This window comes from Heptranchias perlo, chromosome 29 (assembly GCF_035084215.1).
Source record: "Heptranchias perlo isolate sHepPer1 chromosome 29, sHepPer1.hap1, whole genome shotgun sequence".
NCBI classification, from domain to species: domain Eukaryota; kingdom Metazoa; phylum Chordata; class Chondrichthyes; order Hexanchiformes; family Hexanchidae; genus Heptranchias; species Heptranchias perlo.
In genome coordinates, this window is record NC_090353.1 from 32,846,684 (window position 1) to 32,866,180 (window position 19,497).

Consider the following 19,497-nt stretch of genomic DNA (forward strand, 5'->3'; position numbering starts at 1 on the left):
TTGGCAATTATAGTGTACATTTCACACCTCTGCAGGAAGCTACAGAAACTAAAATGCCCTCAGCAGGGAGGGTTCTACAGCTGGCTGCAAGAGCCCTCCATTAAGGGTGGAGTAGGAAGGAGAAAGGAGGCTACGGTTCCTGCTCCAGGTGGTTATAAAGCAACCTTTGGAAGTGCACATGTACAAATGCCAGGTGAGACTTCCTTGAAACGTTCTTTACAGTCACAATTAGATAGCCTGCTGACACTTGCAGTCAAAGTTCACATGCGGGTAACAGCCACTCGGATGAGAGCGCCCGCATCCACTGCCCAAGGAACGGTTTTCAAGAGGGGAAACCAACTTACAACCCAATCGTAGTTCTGTTGTCAGATGGAATGCCACGTCAACAGCAAAGACCTGTCTCTTCCGCCCTAAGGCGGAGCACAACCCTGCTTTTTTCTACAGAAAGGGTCTATGGGTCAACCAGCCCTCCCTCCTGGCAAAAGAGGAATAAGTTGGGGAAAAATACTTGTAAGAACATCAAACAGTTTACAGGACAAATACTGGACCACAGCAGTATTTACATTTACTGCAATACAGTATTAAATTAGGACCACTGCAGTCATCACTTTAGAGCCCATACTTTTCTCATATTAACATGGCTTTTAATCAACAATGTTGAGCGGGTCAGACGATTATAGATGAGTTCTATGTTTTTTTTTTCCCCCCAAGCCCATACTTTATCCCAATCTGTACCTTGGTAGCTTTTGATATTGAAGATAAAAACAAAAAAAAAATAGGATTAATGGGATAGGATGAGCCTCAGACCAAAAGCATGGTCATCAGTTTCATACCCAACAAGATGAGCAGGGGCAATATAGGTTTTGAATTATAAAGCAATTTAGGACTAGTGCCAGCTCACTTTGTCTGTAACACTGAGTGCCAGGGTGTTACATTTCTGGCTGTGTGACCAAAGTGTAACAATCTTATGTCAGCCACTAGAATTCTGGTGAAGCATAACGACTAGCGTTCTTCACAGCACGTGCACAAGTGCAATTTTTTGCTTTCAAACCTGGGTTTATGTCTAGAGAGGATTTTCAGCTATTTAAGGCAGCAAGATGAAGAACTGGCAATTACAGATTTTATCACTGGAGTTGGTGGTGCTGGGAACAATGCTGGGTGGGGGGAGAATGAAGTAAAAGCACCATCCAAGAAGCAACAATCAAGTATATATTGGTGCAATTGTGAATTTTTTTCCTACAAATGTATTGATAACAATAGACTAAATAAGCCCAATGTCAACTGTTTCCATTAAATAAAGTATACAGAACTTACCAAAGCAGATTCTATAACAGAGGTCATATATTCTGGCATTGCAATTGTAGAATATTCAGCTGAAATCAGAAATGGGTAATAATTTTGATTATCTTTTTCTACATCTCAAAAGGCAATTTTCCAAAAGGAATTTTATTTAAACCACAATAAAAGTTACATTGCAACAGCTCACCAACATCCTCCCATGTTAGCACCATCATTGTGTCCACTTTATACACATCACTGTTATCACTGAAACTTACACATTTTTGTTGCAACAATGGATCAGCTGCGTAAACCAATGAGTAGCTGAGCAATACAAACTAGGAACATGTCAGTTGTCCAGCAGAGCACTTAAGTGGCTATTATTCATGGACAAACCTAGACAGTGACCGTTGGCAAGTATTCAAGATGGGGGCAAGTGGTGCATCACAGCTAAGCTCAATCCCATCCTCACTTACAGCAGGGGTCACTGAATTGTGACCAGGAGCAAGAACCCTGGCCCATTTTCTCCTCCCAAAGGGTTGCTGGGGCCTACTGTGGCACCCTATCCACCACCTTGGCTAACGCAGCACACACCATGGATTGAGGCTGCGACCCTGCTCATCTGCATGGCTTTGCCAGTCACTTCCTTAACCAGCTGAACCAACAGAGGAAACCAGGCTTTGCTACAACCAATATACAATTTATCAGTCTTACAGATTGCACATGGCAGAAGAGATGCTGGTGCATACATACGAATAAACATTTATCCAGTATATATTGGATGCCAACGAGTAAAGTCACCTAAAATACCATACTAGGACCTTCTGTTTTCCTATAATCTTCATTAGGTTATTTGACTTTGACGTGAATAAAAGACAAGCCAGTCTTTTGATGGAGTTAGTGTCTCAGACAATTTTACAACAGTTCAAAGCCAAACCTTTAAAGGTGCTTTTATATTGAGTTTTTTTTTGTTAATTCCTCTCTCAGGAAATACGTAAAGAGGGAAAGCAACGTAACCCGGAAAGGAAAGAATCTTGGTGCATGTACAGAAGGGGAAAACTTACGTTTCATGGCTGACAAATCCCAGTTTAGAGATGGCATAAGCATACTTTCTTCAAGCCCTGTGGAGTGTAGGTCCAAACTCTTTTTCTCTATGTTTAGTCCTGTTGATATGAATAAGAACATATTGACATCCATCACTCAATGTTATTTGGCACAGCACCTCATCTGGAGCCCCAATAGTTTACTTGTATGTAGTGAAACATTTTTACACAAAATTAAGACAGTTCAATTGCTATGCAGGAGATTACAGCATAGTATACTAAGAGCAGAACCAGTGTGTCCAGCCAGGTCAACTGGACAAAATTAGTTTTCTCCAAATCAAATGCAAATAAAGAAATCAGTGCTTTGCATTTTTGAATTTTTAAAACAAGAAAATTCCCATCCATCCCTGTCATTTTTCCCTCCAGTGATTTTTGCTAATTTTTTGCCATTCCACTATCCTCCAATTAAAAACCTTGATTTTCCATTTTTTTTTGAACAGCAATTGCTGCTTCTGGCTTCCCAAAACATCTGTGGTGTCTTCATGCCTGGCCTACACTGTGATTAATTTTAAACAGAGAATTGTGGGACCACCCCCTCCCATGTCAACTGACGCCAGGTGGAGACATAAAGATTTGGTGTTTGGGGGGGCGGTGGGAGGGGGAAGCAAGCTCAGTTTGATCAGATCTAATCTTACAGCTACTTTTTTTTTAAAAATAAGAACACAATACAATACAAAAGAGATGAAAATAGAAACAATTTAAAATACTGCAATGTGAACCCTGGAATAATAGAGTAAATATAGACATTAAACTTACTTAGAGACGCAGCAGCCAAATGAAAAAAAACTTTGCCGAAATTAAGGATAAGCTAAAACTTACCAAAAAACCGAGTTAAATGAATACAGACAGATTCATGAATTGGTAGACAAGCCCAAATGCCACAGCCTCTCCATGGCAGTCAATAAAGGCAGCAAAGTAGCTGAGCTATACAGATCTGGGGGGTCTATGCTAAGTTAGCTGATCGTTATGGCAGTGGCATGGGTGCCATGATTGTTTCCAACGCTGCAGGGTAGGAAAAGAAAAAAAATATAGGGTTTCTGCCCCTGATCACTATCCACCAACCCGTTGGAAGTACCCAAGTGTGGCCACTGAGTGAGGATAGGATCGTACTCTGTGATCCGAAACAATCAAATAGCCGGTCACTTGAGTGAGGTACGAGAAGATGTCCAGCATCCATGGAACCAAACCCCCAGCAAGAAGTCAGTCAATGGCTTCAGGAGAGGAAGGGAGAAAATTGTCAAGAGTTTAAAAAAATAAATCTAACCCCCACAAAAAGCTGTCCTCCAACTGGAGCCAGGATGGTAACCAACAATGGCTACTTTGAACAGAATTAAATATCTACAGAGCCAACAATTTCATCTGTAAATTAAAGCATCTTAGCATCATCCTTTCCTTTTGAAAACTAAAAGCAAGTTTGACAAATCAGGATATAACACATCATAATTGAAAAAAAAAAATCGATAAATATCATTTTACTAATAGTTGAGCGAGTCAAACAGGAAAATCTCGTTCCAATTAGTATCATTGACCTTGAAGGTCTTTTTGCTGGGTGACTGTTTGAATTATTGATCCATTGGTTACAGCTACTTACTTTTTAGCCCAGGTCCTGAACTTTTCTCATGACCCTATTAAATAGAAAAAAAAATCATAGTTTAGGTTAGACTAGCAGTTACAGGAAACACTCAGCTGTTTTACATTATCCTTCTTCCCATCATAGTCTAAGGATATATTGGTATATTTGGGACTAAATTTTAACCCCCTCCTTCTGCTGCCACTTTTCTCTATTTACCAAGCATTTTGACTCATGTGTGTGGAACTGAACCCCAACAATCAGTTACCCTGCAGTAACTTGTCACAGTGACCATTCTTCATGGGTTAATCCACACATATGCACTTTCCAGCAGGGGTCACTGGACAGTGATCAGAACCCAAGAGGCGGAGAGGGGCAAAGAATTTTTTTTTTTTTTTTTTTTTACTTCCGCAGCTCTGAGGTACTCAGGTCAATTGCAGAGGCCCGACAGTCATCCCACCTGAGTTCAGTTAGGGTAGCAGAGACCAGATATCAAATTTTAGACCAAGCCCTCATCTGTACAGTTCAGCTAATCACTGAATCATATCTAGTCACATTCAATTATTAATTGTATCCCTATCAATTAGTGTTAATTGTATTCAGGTGGTGTGTATTCATTGGGGACTTTCTTGTATCCATTTATATAAGAGCTTTATTTAGGGGGTACACCATGTGGATCTCTGTGAATAAAGGCTTGGAAGCAACTGAAGACTCGGCTCTAGAATTCTATCCTTCCTGGCTCTCCAGTTTGTGACATTCAATAATAACCCATGTGTCAACTCCTTGCTTTATTAAACCGGCAGGTTATACAATGGTTAAGTGAAGGTGCATTCATACTACATTGCTGGGTCTCTCAGAATTGCACCCAAATTCACTTCTAGCACCTCCAGAACCCGATCTCGGCTCGTAGGGATTTCTTTGGTGGTGATGTGACATTATGCCATCATAGCATCACCAAAGAGTTTCCTCAAGATACTTGAGGAACTTTACTTCTGCACAGTATCGATCAAGTGACAACACACCATTGCCCAGCAGCATAACAACTTTTATACACCTTCAAATGGGGAAACTTCATTTGAACTACTGAACCTGGGATTAAATCTGCCAGATGGAGGCTTCAAGAAAAAGCACATTTCCTAGTCTAATAAATGCCCACAAAAAAAGCATTACCACTGATCTTGCATATGCATATGGGCTATTATGATTAAGATGCCCAAACCACCCTTCTCCTCATGCTCCAGCAGACCCTCAAAAGGATAGGAACTTGGTGTTCAAGTCGAAGTTGAATAAAGTCCTACCACCTAAATTTCTAAAGCGCTCCATATGAATTATGAGTCTCCCTTTTGGGAATCTACTGTTGACAGCTATGGAGATGGATGCAACATTTCTGGGGCATGGGAAGGATGAAGAAAGGTACCTTTTTGCCATGCCTCACCAATACCAATTAAGAAATACCGACTAAATATTCTCATACTCCACATTATTGACAATACTGAAAGACCATCAGTGGAATCAGACACAAACAAAACTTCCCATCCACAGAACAGGAAAGGAGGGTATTAACAAACTTCCCCCACCCCCTCCAAAAAAAACGTTAGTTACCAACCCATTGCCTCCCTTGGAATGAATACCAAGATTTAGTCTAAGTGAGTTAATCTGGTTAGCAATATAAATGTTAGTACCAAGCAGGAAGGAAAATGTCACCCCTTACCTTACTGACCACTTTCTTTTTCATGGCTGCAGCTTCTCGAAATCGAGACTGTACCTCTCGTGCCCCTACTAGGAAGAGACAGAGTCTGGGAAACTCACTGCAGCAATATATTTTTATTAAAACCAAGCAGACAATTATTAAAGTATTTTTTAAAAATACAAGCTTCACAACAGATGTGGGCCATGTAAAAATAATGGGTAGGTGGGGAGGGCGCAACATGATTGAGCAATTCTGATGCAAGTTGCGAGACAAAATCTTAAGCCCCTCCCTTTTGCCCCCAAGGAGAGGCAACTAACTTCATCCAAACAATCTGCATAATTTTAACAATGCCATAGACAAATGCAGGGTTTAACCTGCAGATTTCAGCCTTCCATAAATTCACCAATCTGCTCCATCTGGCTGCAATAGCCAAAACTCAGGAAACATGGAAAAGTCTATTTAAGTTGTTAATGGATATTTTACAACATTTTTAGAGATGGTCTAAGAACTTACCTACAGGTTTATCACAACAACTTTCTCTTACCTTTTGACTTTCTGATATATTCCTCCATTGAGGGCATTCTGGAAAAAATAAAGTTAAGCTATCAAAGCCTGAAGTGATGACTCCTGGAAAAAGCAGAAGAATTCTTTCAAAATAAAAAAGATAAAATGTAGAACTTAAATATTTTTAAAGTCTGGAAATGCACACAATGCTGTCACTACAATTTCAGTAAAGTGTCATGGTATGTATGTGAAATAATACTATGTCCACCAAAGCTGTGACAAACACCCAGCAATAGAATTACAGATTTTGTCTTTCCAAACTTGGGTTGCACCTGGAGAGTTTTTTGAGCTGCATAGCACAGGGTGAAGAGGACGATGTGCTGGTGGTTGACTGGTAGTGGCATTCCTGGAAACAATGTGCTGATGAATTTAAAGCAACACAAGAAAAAAAAAATTGGCATAACATTGGCTTAAGTACAAATTTGTCCTATGGCATATTGACACCAATATTTAAATACATTCAGTGGCACCACCTTGACAGCACATCAGTCAACATATGAAAGAAGCACTTTAAACATTAACCTTTCATCAAAACTCAGCACTTTTGTCTTTATTTCAAATATACTTTTTATATAAAAATTTAAATGCATTAAAACAGTATTGCTTATGTCATGGAGATCACAGGTAAATACAATGTGAAACCTGGTCATGATCTGAAACCTTGAAACCTGCATCTGGTATGTATATCTCAGACATCTTGACTTCAACCACAAAGTTTGTTTTTTAAAAAAAAAGCTTTAAAGCCAGAAAAACATGGAAGAGATGCACACCAAATAACTATCGTCAAAGTCAGCAAAAGGTACAGCAACAAAGGCTCTGGCTTAAATTGAGGCCTGACCAGACACGAAGCAGAATTTGGTACTAACTGGGAAAGAGTTGCCACAGCAAGGCTGGTATGGAAAATAGAAAAATGCTAGGCAGCTGCAGTAGGGATGCTCTTCCAATTTGGGGCACATTTTTGGGACAGAGAAGAGGGAGCTATACTCTGCATTTAACTGTGCTGTACTTTATTTCAGAGTGCATAATGAAAACACAAACATCCCTTACTTTGGACAATAATAAAGGAAACAAAAATGCTGTGGAGAAACAAAGGGATTTGCTCTCTACTTGATGAGTGTAGAGATTGCCGGAGTAGAGTTAAGAGAGAAATCAGGAGGGCAAAAAGGGGACATGAGATTGCTTTGGCAGATAAGGCAAAGGAGAATCCAAAGAGCTTCTACAAATACATAAAGGGCAAAAGAGTAACTAGGGAGAGAGTAGGGCCTCTTAAGGATCAACAAGGTCATCTATGTGCGGAACCACAAGAGATGGGTGAGATCCTAAATGAATATTTCACATCGGTATTTACGGTTGAGAAAGGTATGGATGTTAGGGAACTTGGGGAAATAAATAGTGATGTCTTGAGGACTGTACATATTACAGAGAGGGAGGTGCTGGAAGTCTTAACGCGCATCAAGGTAGATGAATCTCCGGGACCTGATGAAATGTATCCCAGGACGTTATGGGAGGTTAGGGAGGAAATTGCGGGTCCCCTAGCAGAGATATTTGAATCATCGACAGCTACAGGTGAGGTGCCTGAAGATTGGAAGGTAGCAAATGTTGTGCCTTTGTTTAAGAAGGGCGGCAGGGAAAAGCCTGGGAACTACAGACCGGTGAGCCTGACATCTGTAGTGGGTAAGTTGTTAGAGGGTATTCTGAGAGACAGGATCGACAGGCATTTGGAGAGGCAGGGACTGATTAGGAACAGTCAGCATGGTTTTGAGAGAGGAAAATCATGTCTCACAAATTTGATTGAGTTTTTTGAAGGGGTAACCAAGAAGATAGATGAGGGCTGTGCAGTAGACGTGGTCTACATGGACTTCAGCAAAGCATTTGACAAGGTACCGCATGGTAGGTTGTTACACAAGGTTAAATCTCACGGGATCCAAGGTGAGGTAGCCAATTGGATACAAAATTGGCTTGACGACAGAAGACAGAGGGTGGTTGTAGAGGGTTGTTTTTCAAACTGGAGGCCTGTGTCCAGCGGTGTGCCTCAGGGATCGGTGCTGGGTCCGCTGTTATTTGTTATTTATATTAATGATTTGGATGAGAATTTAGGAGGCATGGTTAGTAAGTTTGCAGATGACACCAAGATTGGTGGCATTGTGGACAGTGAAGAAGGTTATCTAGGATTGCAACGGGACCTTGATAAATTGGGCCAGTGGGCCGATTAATGGCAGATGGAGTTTAATTTAGATAAATGTGAGGTGATGCATTTTGGGAGATCGAATCGGGCCAGGACCTATTCCGTTAATGGTAGGGCGTTGGGGAGAGTTATAGAACAAAGAGATCTAGGAGTACAGGTTCATAGCTCCTTGAAAGTGGAGTCACAGGTGGATAGGGTGGTGAAGAAGGCATTCGGCATGCTTGGTTTCATTGGTCAGAACATTGAATACAGGAGTTGGGATGTCTTGTTGAAGTTGTACAGGACATTAGTAAGGCCACACTTTGAATACTGTGTACAGTTCTGGTCACCCTATTATAGAAAGGATATTATTAAACTAGAAAAAGAGTGCAGAAAAAATTTACTAGGATGCTACCGGGACTTGATGGTTTGACTTATAGGGAGAGGTTAGACAGACTGGGACTTTTTTCCCTGGAGAGTAGGAGGTTAAGGGGTGATCTTATAGAAGTCTATAAAATAATGAGGGGCATAGATAAGGTAGATAGTCAAAATCTTTTCCCAAAGGTAGGGGAGTCTATAACAAGGGGACATAGATTTAAGGTGAGAGGGGAGAGATACAAAAGGGTCCAGATGGGCAATTTTTTCACTCAAAGGGTGATGAGTGTCTGGAATGAGCTGCCAGAGGCAGTAGTAGAGGCGGGTACAATTTTGTCTTTTAAAAAGCATTTGGACAGTTAACATGGGTAAGATGGGTATAGAGGGATATGGGCCAAGTGCAGGCAATTGGGACTAGCTTAGTGGTACAAACTGGGCGACATGGACATGTTGGGCCGAAGGGCCTGTTTCCATGTTGTAACTTCTATGATTCTATAAGTATTCATGTCCACAAATCACTAGGGCACCACCGGTACCAAAAGCAATCAAAAAGGCTATTGGAATGGTGACCTTTATCTCAAAAAGGGGTTGGAATGCTAAAATGGGGAAGTGATGCTTCAGTTGTACAGAGCCTTGGTCAGACCCCATCTGTCAGGGAACCAACCAGGGAACAGGCCACTTTGGATCTGGTAATGGGTAACAAAACAGGATTAATTAATGATCTCAAAGTAAAAGGATCCCTTGGGAAGCAGTGATGATAACATGATAGAATTTCACATCCAGTTTGAGAGCGAGGATCTTGGGTCTGAAACTACTGTATTAAACTTAAATAAGGGCAATTATAAAGGAATGAGGGCAGAATTGGCTAAAGTGGGCTGGGTAAACAGATTAGATGGTATGATGGTGGATAAGCAGTGGCAAACATTTAAAAAGATATTTTATGACTCGCAACAAAAATATATCCCTGTGAGGAGGAAAGACTCCACAAAAAGGGTGAACCAACCATGGCTAACTAAGGAAGTCAAGGATGGTATCAGGTTAAAAGAAAAAGCATACAACATGGCAAAGATTACTGGTAAGCCCGAAGATTGGGAAAACTTTAAAAACCAAAGGATGACTAAAAGAAAAATAAAAAGAGGGAGAAAATAAATTATGAGAGTAAACTAGCAAGGAATATAAAAACTGACAGAGGGTAGTAAACATTGGTCCCTGAGAGGATGAGACTGGGGAAATAATAATGGAAAACAAGGAAATGGCACAGGAATTGAACAGATATTTTATATCTGTCTTCACAGTAGAAGACACTAATAACATACCAATAATAGTAGAAAATCAAGGGGCAAAGGGGAGGGAGGAACTAAAAACAATCACCATCAATAGAGAAAAAGTACTAGGTAAACTAATGGGTCTAAAGGCTGACAAGTCCCCTGGACCTGATGGCTTGCATCAGAGGGTCTTAAAGGAAGTGGCTACAGAGATAGTGGATGCATTGGTTGTAATCTTCCAGAATTCACTCGATTTTGGAAAGGACCTAGCGGATTGGAAAACCGCAAACGTAACACCCCTATTCAAGAAGGGAGCGAGACAGAAAGCAGGTAACTATAGACCAGTTAGCCTAACATCGGTCATTGGGAAAATGCTAGAATCCATTATTAAGGAAGTAGTAGCAGGGCATTTGGAGACTCATAATACAATCAAAGAGAGTCAACATGGTTTTACGAAGGGGAAATCATGTCTGACAAATTTATTAGAGTTCTTTGAGGAAGTAACGAGCAGGGTGGATAAAGGGGAACCAATGGATGCAGTATATTTGGATTGCCAAAAGGCATTCGATAAGGTGCCACATAAAAGATTACTGCATAAGATAAGAGCTCATGGTGTTGGGGGTAATATACTGGCATGGATAGAGGATTGGCTAACTAACAGAAAACAAAGAGTCGGGATAAAAGGGTCATTTTCAAAATGGCAATCTGTAACTAGTGGGGTGCCGCAGGGCTCAATGCTGGGGCCTCAACTATTTACAATATTTACCAATGACTTGGATGAAGGAACAGAGGGTCTTGTGGCCAAATTTGCTGATGATACAAAGACAGGTGGGAAAGCAAGTTGCGATGAGGACACAAAGTGTCTGCAAAGGGATATTGACAGGTTAAGTGAATGGGCAAAAATTTGGCAGATGGAATATAATGTGGGAAAATGTGAAGTCATCCACTTTGGGAGAAAAAATAAAGCAAAATATTATTTGAATGGAGAAATACTACAAAATGCTGCAGAGGGATCTGGGTGTCCTCGTACATGAAACACAAAAAGTCAACATACAGATGCAGCAGGTAATCCGTAAGGCAAATGGAACATTGGCCTTTATTTCTAGGGGGATGGAGTATAAAAGCAGGGAAGTCATGCTACAACTGTACAGGGTGCTGGTGAGACCACACCTGGAATACTGCGTACAGTTCTGGCGCCCTTATTTAAGGAAGGACATACTTGCATTGGAGGCAGTTCAGAGAAGATTCACTAGGTTGATTCCGGGTATGGAAGGGTTGTCTTTTGAAGAAAGATTGAACAGGTTGGGTCTATACTCATTGGAGTTTAGAAGAATGAGAGGAGACCTTATTGAAACATACAAGATTCTGAGGGGACTCGATAAGGTAGATGCTGAGAGGATGTTACCCCTCCTGGGGCAATCTAAAACTAGGAGGCATAGTCACAGAATAAGGGGTCGCCCGTTTAAGATGGAAATGAGGAGGAATTTCTTCTCCCAGAGGGTCGTGAATCTTTGGAATTCTTTATCCCAAAAAGTTGTGGAGGCTGAGTCATTGAATACATTCAAGGCTGAGTTAGATAAATTTTTGATCAGCAGGGGAGTCAAAGGAAAAGGGGAAAAGGCAGGAAAGTGGAGTTGAGGTAAAAATCAGATCAGCCATGATCTCATTGAATGGCGGAGCAGGCTCGAGGGGCCGAATGGCCTACTCCTGCTCCTATCTTTTATGGTCTGATGGAGTATTGTGTTCAGTTTTGGGCACCGCACCTCAAGAAAGATAAGTTGGACTTGGAGGGACACAGTGCACGTTCACCAGAAATTACCCGTGCTTAAAAGGTTAAATTGAGAACAGGTTGCATAAACTTGGTTTGTATTCCCTTGAGTTTAGACGGTTGAGGAGTGATCTAATCAAGGTGTTTAAATGATGAAGGGATTTGATAGTATAGATGCAGAGAAACTGTTTCCTCTGGTGGGGGAATCCAAAACAAGGGGCATAATCTTAAAATTAGAGCTAGGCCAGTTAGGAGTGAAATCAGGAGGCATTTTCTCACAAAGGGTAGCAGATAGTGGAAATCTAGAACTCTGGTAAGGGTATCAAGGGATAAGGAGAAAAGATAGGTAAAATGGAGTTAAGATAGAGATCAGGCATGATCCAATAGAATGGCAACAAGCTCAAGAGGCTGAATGGCCTACTCCTGTTGCTACATTCCCATCAATGCTGGAAATCTGAAATAAAAAAATCAACTCTGAGGCAACAGTCTCTTCTTTCTCAAGAAGGACAAAATGGTACAGCATGGTATGATATGCTCCCTTTACCTCTGGGATATGGAGCCAGCTGAGGACTGGATGGGATAATGCCTCTTTTTAAAAAAAATTTTAATGGTACTAATTAACTCAACCAGCCACAAATTGGTTTGCAGGGAACAAAAAGCCGACAGGCAAAACTGTTCATGTTTATTGCCGGGAGGGGTGGGGAGGAAAGAAGAAAGGGAAGGAACATTATTCTTGAGCGATCACAAGGTTAGCCATTATTGGAAATAGAAATGACTTACTGATACATTGTCAAGGTGGGGTGGGAGGAAAAAAAACTGTACGAAAATATCCAAGCATTGCTACATACTACTTTGGATTGCTAGTGCTGGATACAAAAATGGAAAGTCCCCTCCCCAAGTAACGATCAACTCTTTGCTTGATAAGGGCAAAATTTAGCATCATTTGAAAGACTGATTTATGAAATTGTTTTTCTTACTTACAGAAGCCTCATAAAGTATGCCAGTAAGACTGTCATCTTAGCTGTGGATTCAGAGAACTGCAGGAACAGCAGAACACACAGCCAATTGAAAATTCAAAAATAGTTTGCAGAGGAGTATATTGCCGATTAAACCGCTGACAGTCGACGTGCCAAAAAAAAAATCAAGCGCCGGGAATTTCAGGGTTTCTTTTCCATACGTAAAAGTAATGGAACAGTTACAAATGTTGCTTTGCTCCACATCAGCATACTGTCTTTATCAATTGGGTCTTTGAGCATCGCAAAGAGCCCATCAGTTCTGGGGAGAGGGCTAAATTCCAGTAGCAGCATTTTCTTTACATCCCCCTTCCTTTCCAAACATTCGTAAAAAGCACCTCCTCATATCTGCAAATTACTTTGCGTCCTCTTGCATTACATTTCGAACATTAGTTTGTGCAAGTGCTAATTGTGTCAACTCGTGAGGAAACCTGTCCATATCGTCTGTAATTTTAATGATATAAAGTTGATACAGCTGGTTTCACGAAGCAAACGCCTCATGCATCCAAGGAACATTCGTAACCACTGACTCAACATCCAATTTAGTAACAAACAGGTAGCACCGACAGAAAAACCAAACAAACACTTTCAATACTTACAGGCCTGATCCTTCATTTTCTTCTCTATATACTGTAAATAAGAAAGGAATACATTAATATACTGCACTCCTCCTGCCCACCGATAAGAAAGGAAAATAGCAGGCTCTAAATAGAGCCAAGATTACACCAATATCTCCTGTAAAATCTGATGTACTGATCAGACTAATGGAACAGTCATACGTGCAATTTTGACACTCAGTTGCTTTAAAAACAAACCACTGCATTGCACCAGTGTTTCACATCATGAAAACCTGCCTCAAACTGCAACCTATAAAGCAAACTTTAATAGTTCCAGCACCATCTTATCTGAAAGGATCAACAAGATTCAGACGAGAAATGCTATACAAAAAGGAACAGTTCTGAACTGCTTTGAATTGATGAATAACTTTGCTGTGTGAGATTATGTCATGGCATCTGGAAGTCATGTAGTCTTTTCTTCTACCAACCCCAGCCCCCCCACCCCTTCCTGAATCCCCCTCCCCCACAATGGCTTCTGATAACTCAATATATTTGTTCTCAGGGTGTAGGCAACACTGGCAAGACCACGTTTATTGCCCATCCCTACCACCGTCAGAAGATGGTGATGGTAGTGGTGCTTCTTGCTGATAAAAAAAGATTGTCTTTGCAACTGGCTAGGCCAGATCAGAGAGCACCAATGATGTGGTACTGGAGGCACTTTCCATTATAGGGTTTTTACTCAATTTCTGGATTGCTAGTCCAGTACTATAAGCAAAACTATACCAACCACAGAACTACCAATCACTAGCAAAACGTTTTCGGAACTGCAAAACAAAGCTAAGTTTCTTGATTTCAATCCAGGAGTAGCAAGGATGGAAACATGCACTGGTGATAAAGCTTTATGCGTTCAAGTAGGAGACAATACAATGCATCATGATTCTATGAGTAGAGAGGTGTGTGCGTGTGCATGACTAAACACCAGACCCTAGTATTCTATTCATCAGTACATGGCGATCCAATGTTAACAACACAGCATCCAGTATTTGGAGAAATAACAGCATAGGTCAAAGAAGCAATGACCATACTAGTAATTGTACTATAATTATGACAAAGCCCAACAGCAAGTAGATACTATTTTTTTTGAAGACATTACATATTTAGCCACATTATAGTAAGAATTACATTAAAAAGCATAGAGAGGGGAACAGGCAATTCTCACTGCTTTGGGCCGTTGGCACATTACTTCAAACATTGAAGGAGAAATATCTAAGTGTTGGGACCTTTCCTGGCTGAATGAAGCAACAAGGCAGCATGGACCTGCTGTAAAAGGACTATAAAAAGCACCTCAAAAGGTTATTTTAAAAGTAATTGCAAGAAGGGGTAATATTCTGGCATGGGTGGAGGATTGGTTATCTAACAGGAAGCAGAGAGTTGGGATAAATGGTACATTCTCGGACTGGCAACCAGTAGCCAGTGGTGTTCCGCAGGGGTCGGTGCTGGGTCCCCAACTCTTTACAATCTATATTAACGATTTGGAGGAGGGGACCAAGTGTAATATATCAAAGTTTGCAGATGATACAAAGATGGGAGGGAAAGTAGAGAGTGAGGAGGACATAAAAAACCTACAAGGGGATATAGACAGGCTGGGTGAGTGGGCGGAGATTTGGCAGATGCAATACAATGTTGGAAAATGTGAGGTTATGCACTTTGGCAGGAAAAATCGGAGAGCAAGTTATTATCTCAATGGCGAGAAACTGGAAAGTACTGCAGTACAAAGGGATCTGGGGGTCCTAGTGCAAGAAAATCAAAAGGTTAGTATGCAGGTGCAGCAGGTGATCAAGAAGGCCAACGGAATGTTGGCTTTTATTGCTAGGGGGATAGAATATAAAAACAGGGAGGTATTGCTGCAGTTATATAAGGTATTAGTGAGACCGCACCTGGAATACTGCATACAGTTTTGGTGTCCATACTTAAGAAAAGACATACTTGCTCTCGAGGCAGTACAAAGAAGGTTCACTCGGTTAATCCCGGGGATGAGGGGGCAGACATATGAGGAGAGGTTGAGTAGATTGGGACTCTACTCATTGGAGTTCAGAAGAATGAGAGGCGATCTTATTGAAACATATAAGATTGTGAAGGGGCTTGATCGGGTGGATGCAGTAAGGATGTTCCCAAGGATGGGTGAAACTAGAACTAGGGGGCATAATCTTAGAATAAGGGGCTGCTCTTTCAAAACTGAGATGAGGAGAAACTTCTTCACTCAGAGGGTGGTAGGTCTGTGGAATTTGCTACCCCAGGAAGCTGTGGAAGCTACATCATTAAATAAATTTAAAACAGAGACAGTTTCCTAGAAGTAAAGGGAATTAGGGGTTACAGGGAGCGGGCAGGAAATTGGACATGAATTTAGATTTGAGGTTAGGCTCAGATCAGCCATGATCTTATTGAATGGCGGAGCAGGCTCGAGGGGCCGATTGGCCGACTCCTGCTCCTATTTCTTATGTTCTTAAACTGATGAACTTACATTTATATAGCACCTTTCACACCCTAAGGATGTCTCAAAGCCAACAAAGTACTTTTGGAAATGCGGTAGCTGATTTGCACACAGTAGCAATGCAATACAATAAGCAGATAATTTATTTCAGTCATGTTGGTTGAGGGATCCCTCAGAACTGCATTAGATTATGTGCTAGAGTCTCTGGAATGGGGCTTGAACCAGTGACCTCCTGACTTAGAGGTGAGTCCTACCACTGAGCCACAGTTGACATTAAAGGACAGCATTGCTTTTTAAAAAAAATTAATTAATTCTTGCTTCTGTATAGCTTTACTTTATAATAAATAAACTTTAGACTGTGTAGCTCAGGCTAAATTGCTGTCAGCATGATGTTTTCCACTCAGAAGTCTGAAGCACACAGTGGACAGGCTCCATTATTTATGATGCAAACCACAATGCGTGCCCTGGAGCTTCACTACTCAGATACCTCACACACAAGATCAACATTCATGTTCATCAGAAGCACAGACTTAGCTATGGAAGCTGACTTCTGCAGGTTGCACAAGAGAAGAGATTGGGTAGTACCTTGAATTGTAACACTTACACTTCTTGTGAGACACATTTTGAGAAACAGCATGTGGTTTTGGTGTAGCTCGTTGGAATATGCCACCCTGGCTCACTCTTTGCGTTACTGGAGTGGGTGTTCGACAAAGTACTGCAGACGAGGGTGGTTGATTTGTGATGGATAAATATCTTGATTCACTCAGATCTGGCACACTTTTCGAACTCTTAAGCAAGCTGGAAAGAAAAAAAAAATCCATGGAATTCAGTGGAAGGCTGCCAAACCTTTCTTGTATCAGATAATTTAAGTATCCCACAGGTCTAATAGGTGACAAGATTGGAAGCAGTTGTACCTGAAGCAACATTATTTTTCTTTCCTTTCTCCTTTCCCCATAAAGTTTCCTCCTTCTCTCCAGAACACTCTTGCAGTACTGTTCCACACCATTGCTTACCTTCCAGAACCTCTGCCAAGAGACTATTTTACATACAAATATAGAAGGTGACTGGCAAGCTGCTCTACCACAAGTTGCATCGCAGCTAAGTTCAATCCTATCCTCACCTGATGTTGAGACATGCACATCCAGCAAGGGGAGACTGTGATGGACAGCTATCAAGAGTGGAAATCCTAGATGATTTTCCCTGTCTAACCCAGAAACACTGAAGCCAATTATGAAGCCCTGATGAATCCCCTCCTTCCCCAAGTCAAGGTTGAATAAAACTGAGTAGTGACTAGGGATTGAACCTCATACCTGAAATCAGGAAAACCTAGCAATATCCTTAATTTAACATCCCTGAGATGCAAAATTATTTATCTACAAATCAGCCTGAATCTCAGTTAACAGAAATCAGCCTTTATACTTTTAAAAGAGATAGTATTTTTGAACTTGCAACGTTTGGTGGCACTCAACCAAGCCCCACACCCCAGCAGTTTTGTTCTCAATGTCACAAATAGCTTTTGAAAGTATAATTTTAAAAGCCAAGTGGTCATCAAAGCAACATATGGTAAAAGGTCCAAGTTGGCTGGATTTGGGTATTTCTACTTGGATCTAATGGAACGGAAGTGAACAATTCTGTGACAACGATTTTTGTACTGTACAAACATATTTAATACTGCAATAAAATCATGCAGTAATGACATCAGGTTTATTTACCAATACACTGGAAAAATTCCAACGAAGCCATTGCAATAATCAGTATTGTGAAATATGCTTTGTGATGCACTGAATTCACTGCCTCATACTGTTCCCAATCACGTAACCAACACTACTGCTCCCAGTATTCGAATTTGAGTGCACTCTCTAGAATAACCCAAAGTCCACATATATACTATATGGCATATTTCACATGGCCATGTACAAAAGTTTCATACTCCTGCATTTGGTTGAAACCCACACACTGTGAAATCACTGAGTCAAATGCATTAGAAATCAGACTATAAAGCAAGAGATCGGTGACAGAACTTTCACTAATTTTATCCCTTCTACCTTTTATTCCTCAACAGTGGCAGCTCTGTCTTTCTACATTACAGGGCCAAGATCATTTGCAATACAATACAGGTTAAAGAATTACTTTGTCATACTATATGTGTGTGTATTCAATAAAAGAGAAACAATGGGACTGTAATACTCACTTGCTTGATCCGTTTGAATCTTCGTTTAAAGCTACAATTTAAAGATCAACACAATTACACTGGTTCATTCCAGATTAGATTATTTTTTCAAAAGGCATAATGATATCAAACAATTTAAAAATAAAAACAGATCCAACAAAAACAGAGAACTGGATCGATAACTAGACATTTTCACAGCAAAGTAACAAGTATTGGAGAGTTATACAGTACATACAATACTGAAAAATTGTCAGTGTTAGTATGCTATAGCAGATGGGATTAGTTAATGTCAGAAGCAGAGAGCAAATTTTAAGTCATATAATGTTTGAAGACAATTAATTTATTTCATATACAACACAACAACTAGGCTGGAGTTTAAACAGTAAGCAAAAAACTGAGATAAGGGAGTGAGCCTGTAGCTTGCTGAATGAGTTGTTGTGGGAGCAGAATGCATCAGCACTCAGGACAGGAATGTGTTAACTGAAAGCTAAGACACTGCTGAGGTACTGAGCATTCTATCTTATAACTCGAGGTAATCAGTTCTGATGTAGAGTTCCACCAAAAAATTAAGCCATTTTTCTTCTCAGGTGCTGACTGTCCAGCTATGCATTTCCAGATATTTTTGCAGCAATTGTGGCTATTGTTCTGCCTTACAGTAATTCAGTGACATGAAAACAGGAACTTGGGCTGGGAGGAGAGGGCGAACGAGAGGACGTGAACTTTGTCTGCCTTATTAATCCAGAGATTATCCCGTATAGTTTATTGACACACTCAGACACCCACTATGCTACGAAATGCCGAGGCAGTATTTCAGGGGCTTTATAAAGAATTCTGGCAGTTTACATTGTCATCTTAACCAAATTAAAGTCTTACATCACGCAGGCATCTGTTGTTACAATCTGTTGCAGGAATTATGTTGACCATATGCTCGAAGCTCCTTAACTTCACTGTATGAGGATGGCCTACACCATGCCACAGTCCATTCTCTCAACAAAGCAAAGGTGTGACAAGTTATAGATGGGTTACAAATCTTTCAAAGATTAGGGACCCAGCAACCTGAGAATTATTAGCAGTTAATCCAAAGCACCTTGTTTGTACCAAAACAAGATATGTTTGCATCTTCAACTCAGCTTTCTACACCAATGTAAAAACTACAGAAAGGGGCTCAACTACCAAAAGAAGTTAAGAGTAGAAATGGAGCTCACCCAGAAGTTTTTCCACTGAAAGCTTAAAAAACCTGGGAAATAAGATACATGGAAGGCCAATGAAGCAGGCTGGTTCAAAGAATAATTGGACAAGTTGCTGTAGAGAGAAGGGATTTGGTAAAAAGGCAGCAATGTGGAGTCAATTTAAAATAATGGGGCTAGTTATTGGGCCTACTGGCCTTTTCCCATCCCTAAATGTTTATGCTGTACAACTTCAGCACTGAATATCACAGCAGAGTTTTATATACCTTGTGCTGTTGCAATTTGCTCCCCTGGTTTTGATC

General features: G+C 40.7%; 1 protein-coding gene across 2 annotated transcripts in view; it reads right to left on the minus strand.

The window, feature by feature from the left end:
• The window catches only part of haus8 (HAUS augmin like complex subunit 8), a 43,528-nt gene that overhangs the window by 16,679 nt on the left and 7,352 nt on the right, over positions 1 to 19,497 (minus strand). The window contains exons 3-10 of one of the 2 annotated variants that reach the window (XM_067968431.1): positions 18,030 to 18,060; positions 16,443 to 16,636; positions 13,390 to 13,420; positions 6,186 to 6,223; positions 5,663 to 5,727; positions 3,973 to 4,006; positions 2,343 to 2,441; positions 1,315 to 1,373 (exon numbers count right to left, since the gene is read on the minus strand). In XM_067968431.1, the coding sequence (XP_067824532.1) occupies positions 1,315 to 1,373; positions 2,343 to 2,441; positions 3,973 to 4,006; positions 5,663 to 5,727; positions 6,186 to 6,223; positions 13,390 to 13,420; positions 16,443 to 16,636; positions 18,030 to 18,060 (551 nt within the window). Of the gene's footprint in view, positions 1 to 1,314; positions 1,374 to 2,342; positions 2,442 to 3,972; positions 4,007 to 5,662; positions 5,731 to 6,185; positions 6,224 to 13,389; positions 13,421 to 16,442; positions 16,637 to 18,029; positions 18,061 to 19,497 lie in introns of both variants that reach the window. The other variant, XM_067968430.1, reaches the window with a different exon arrangement.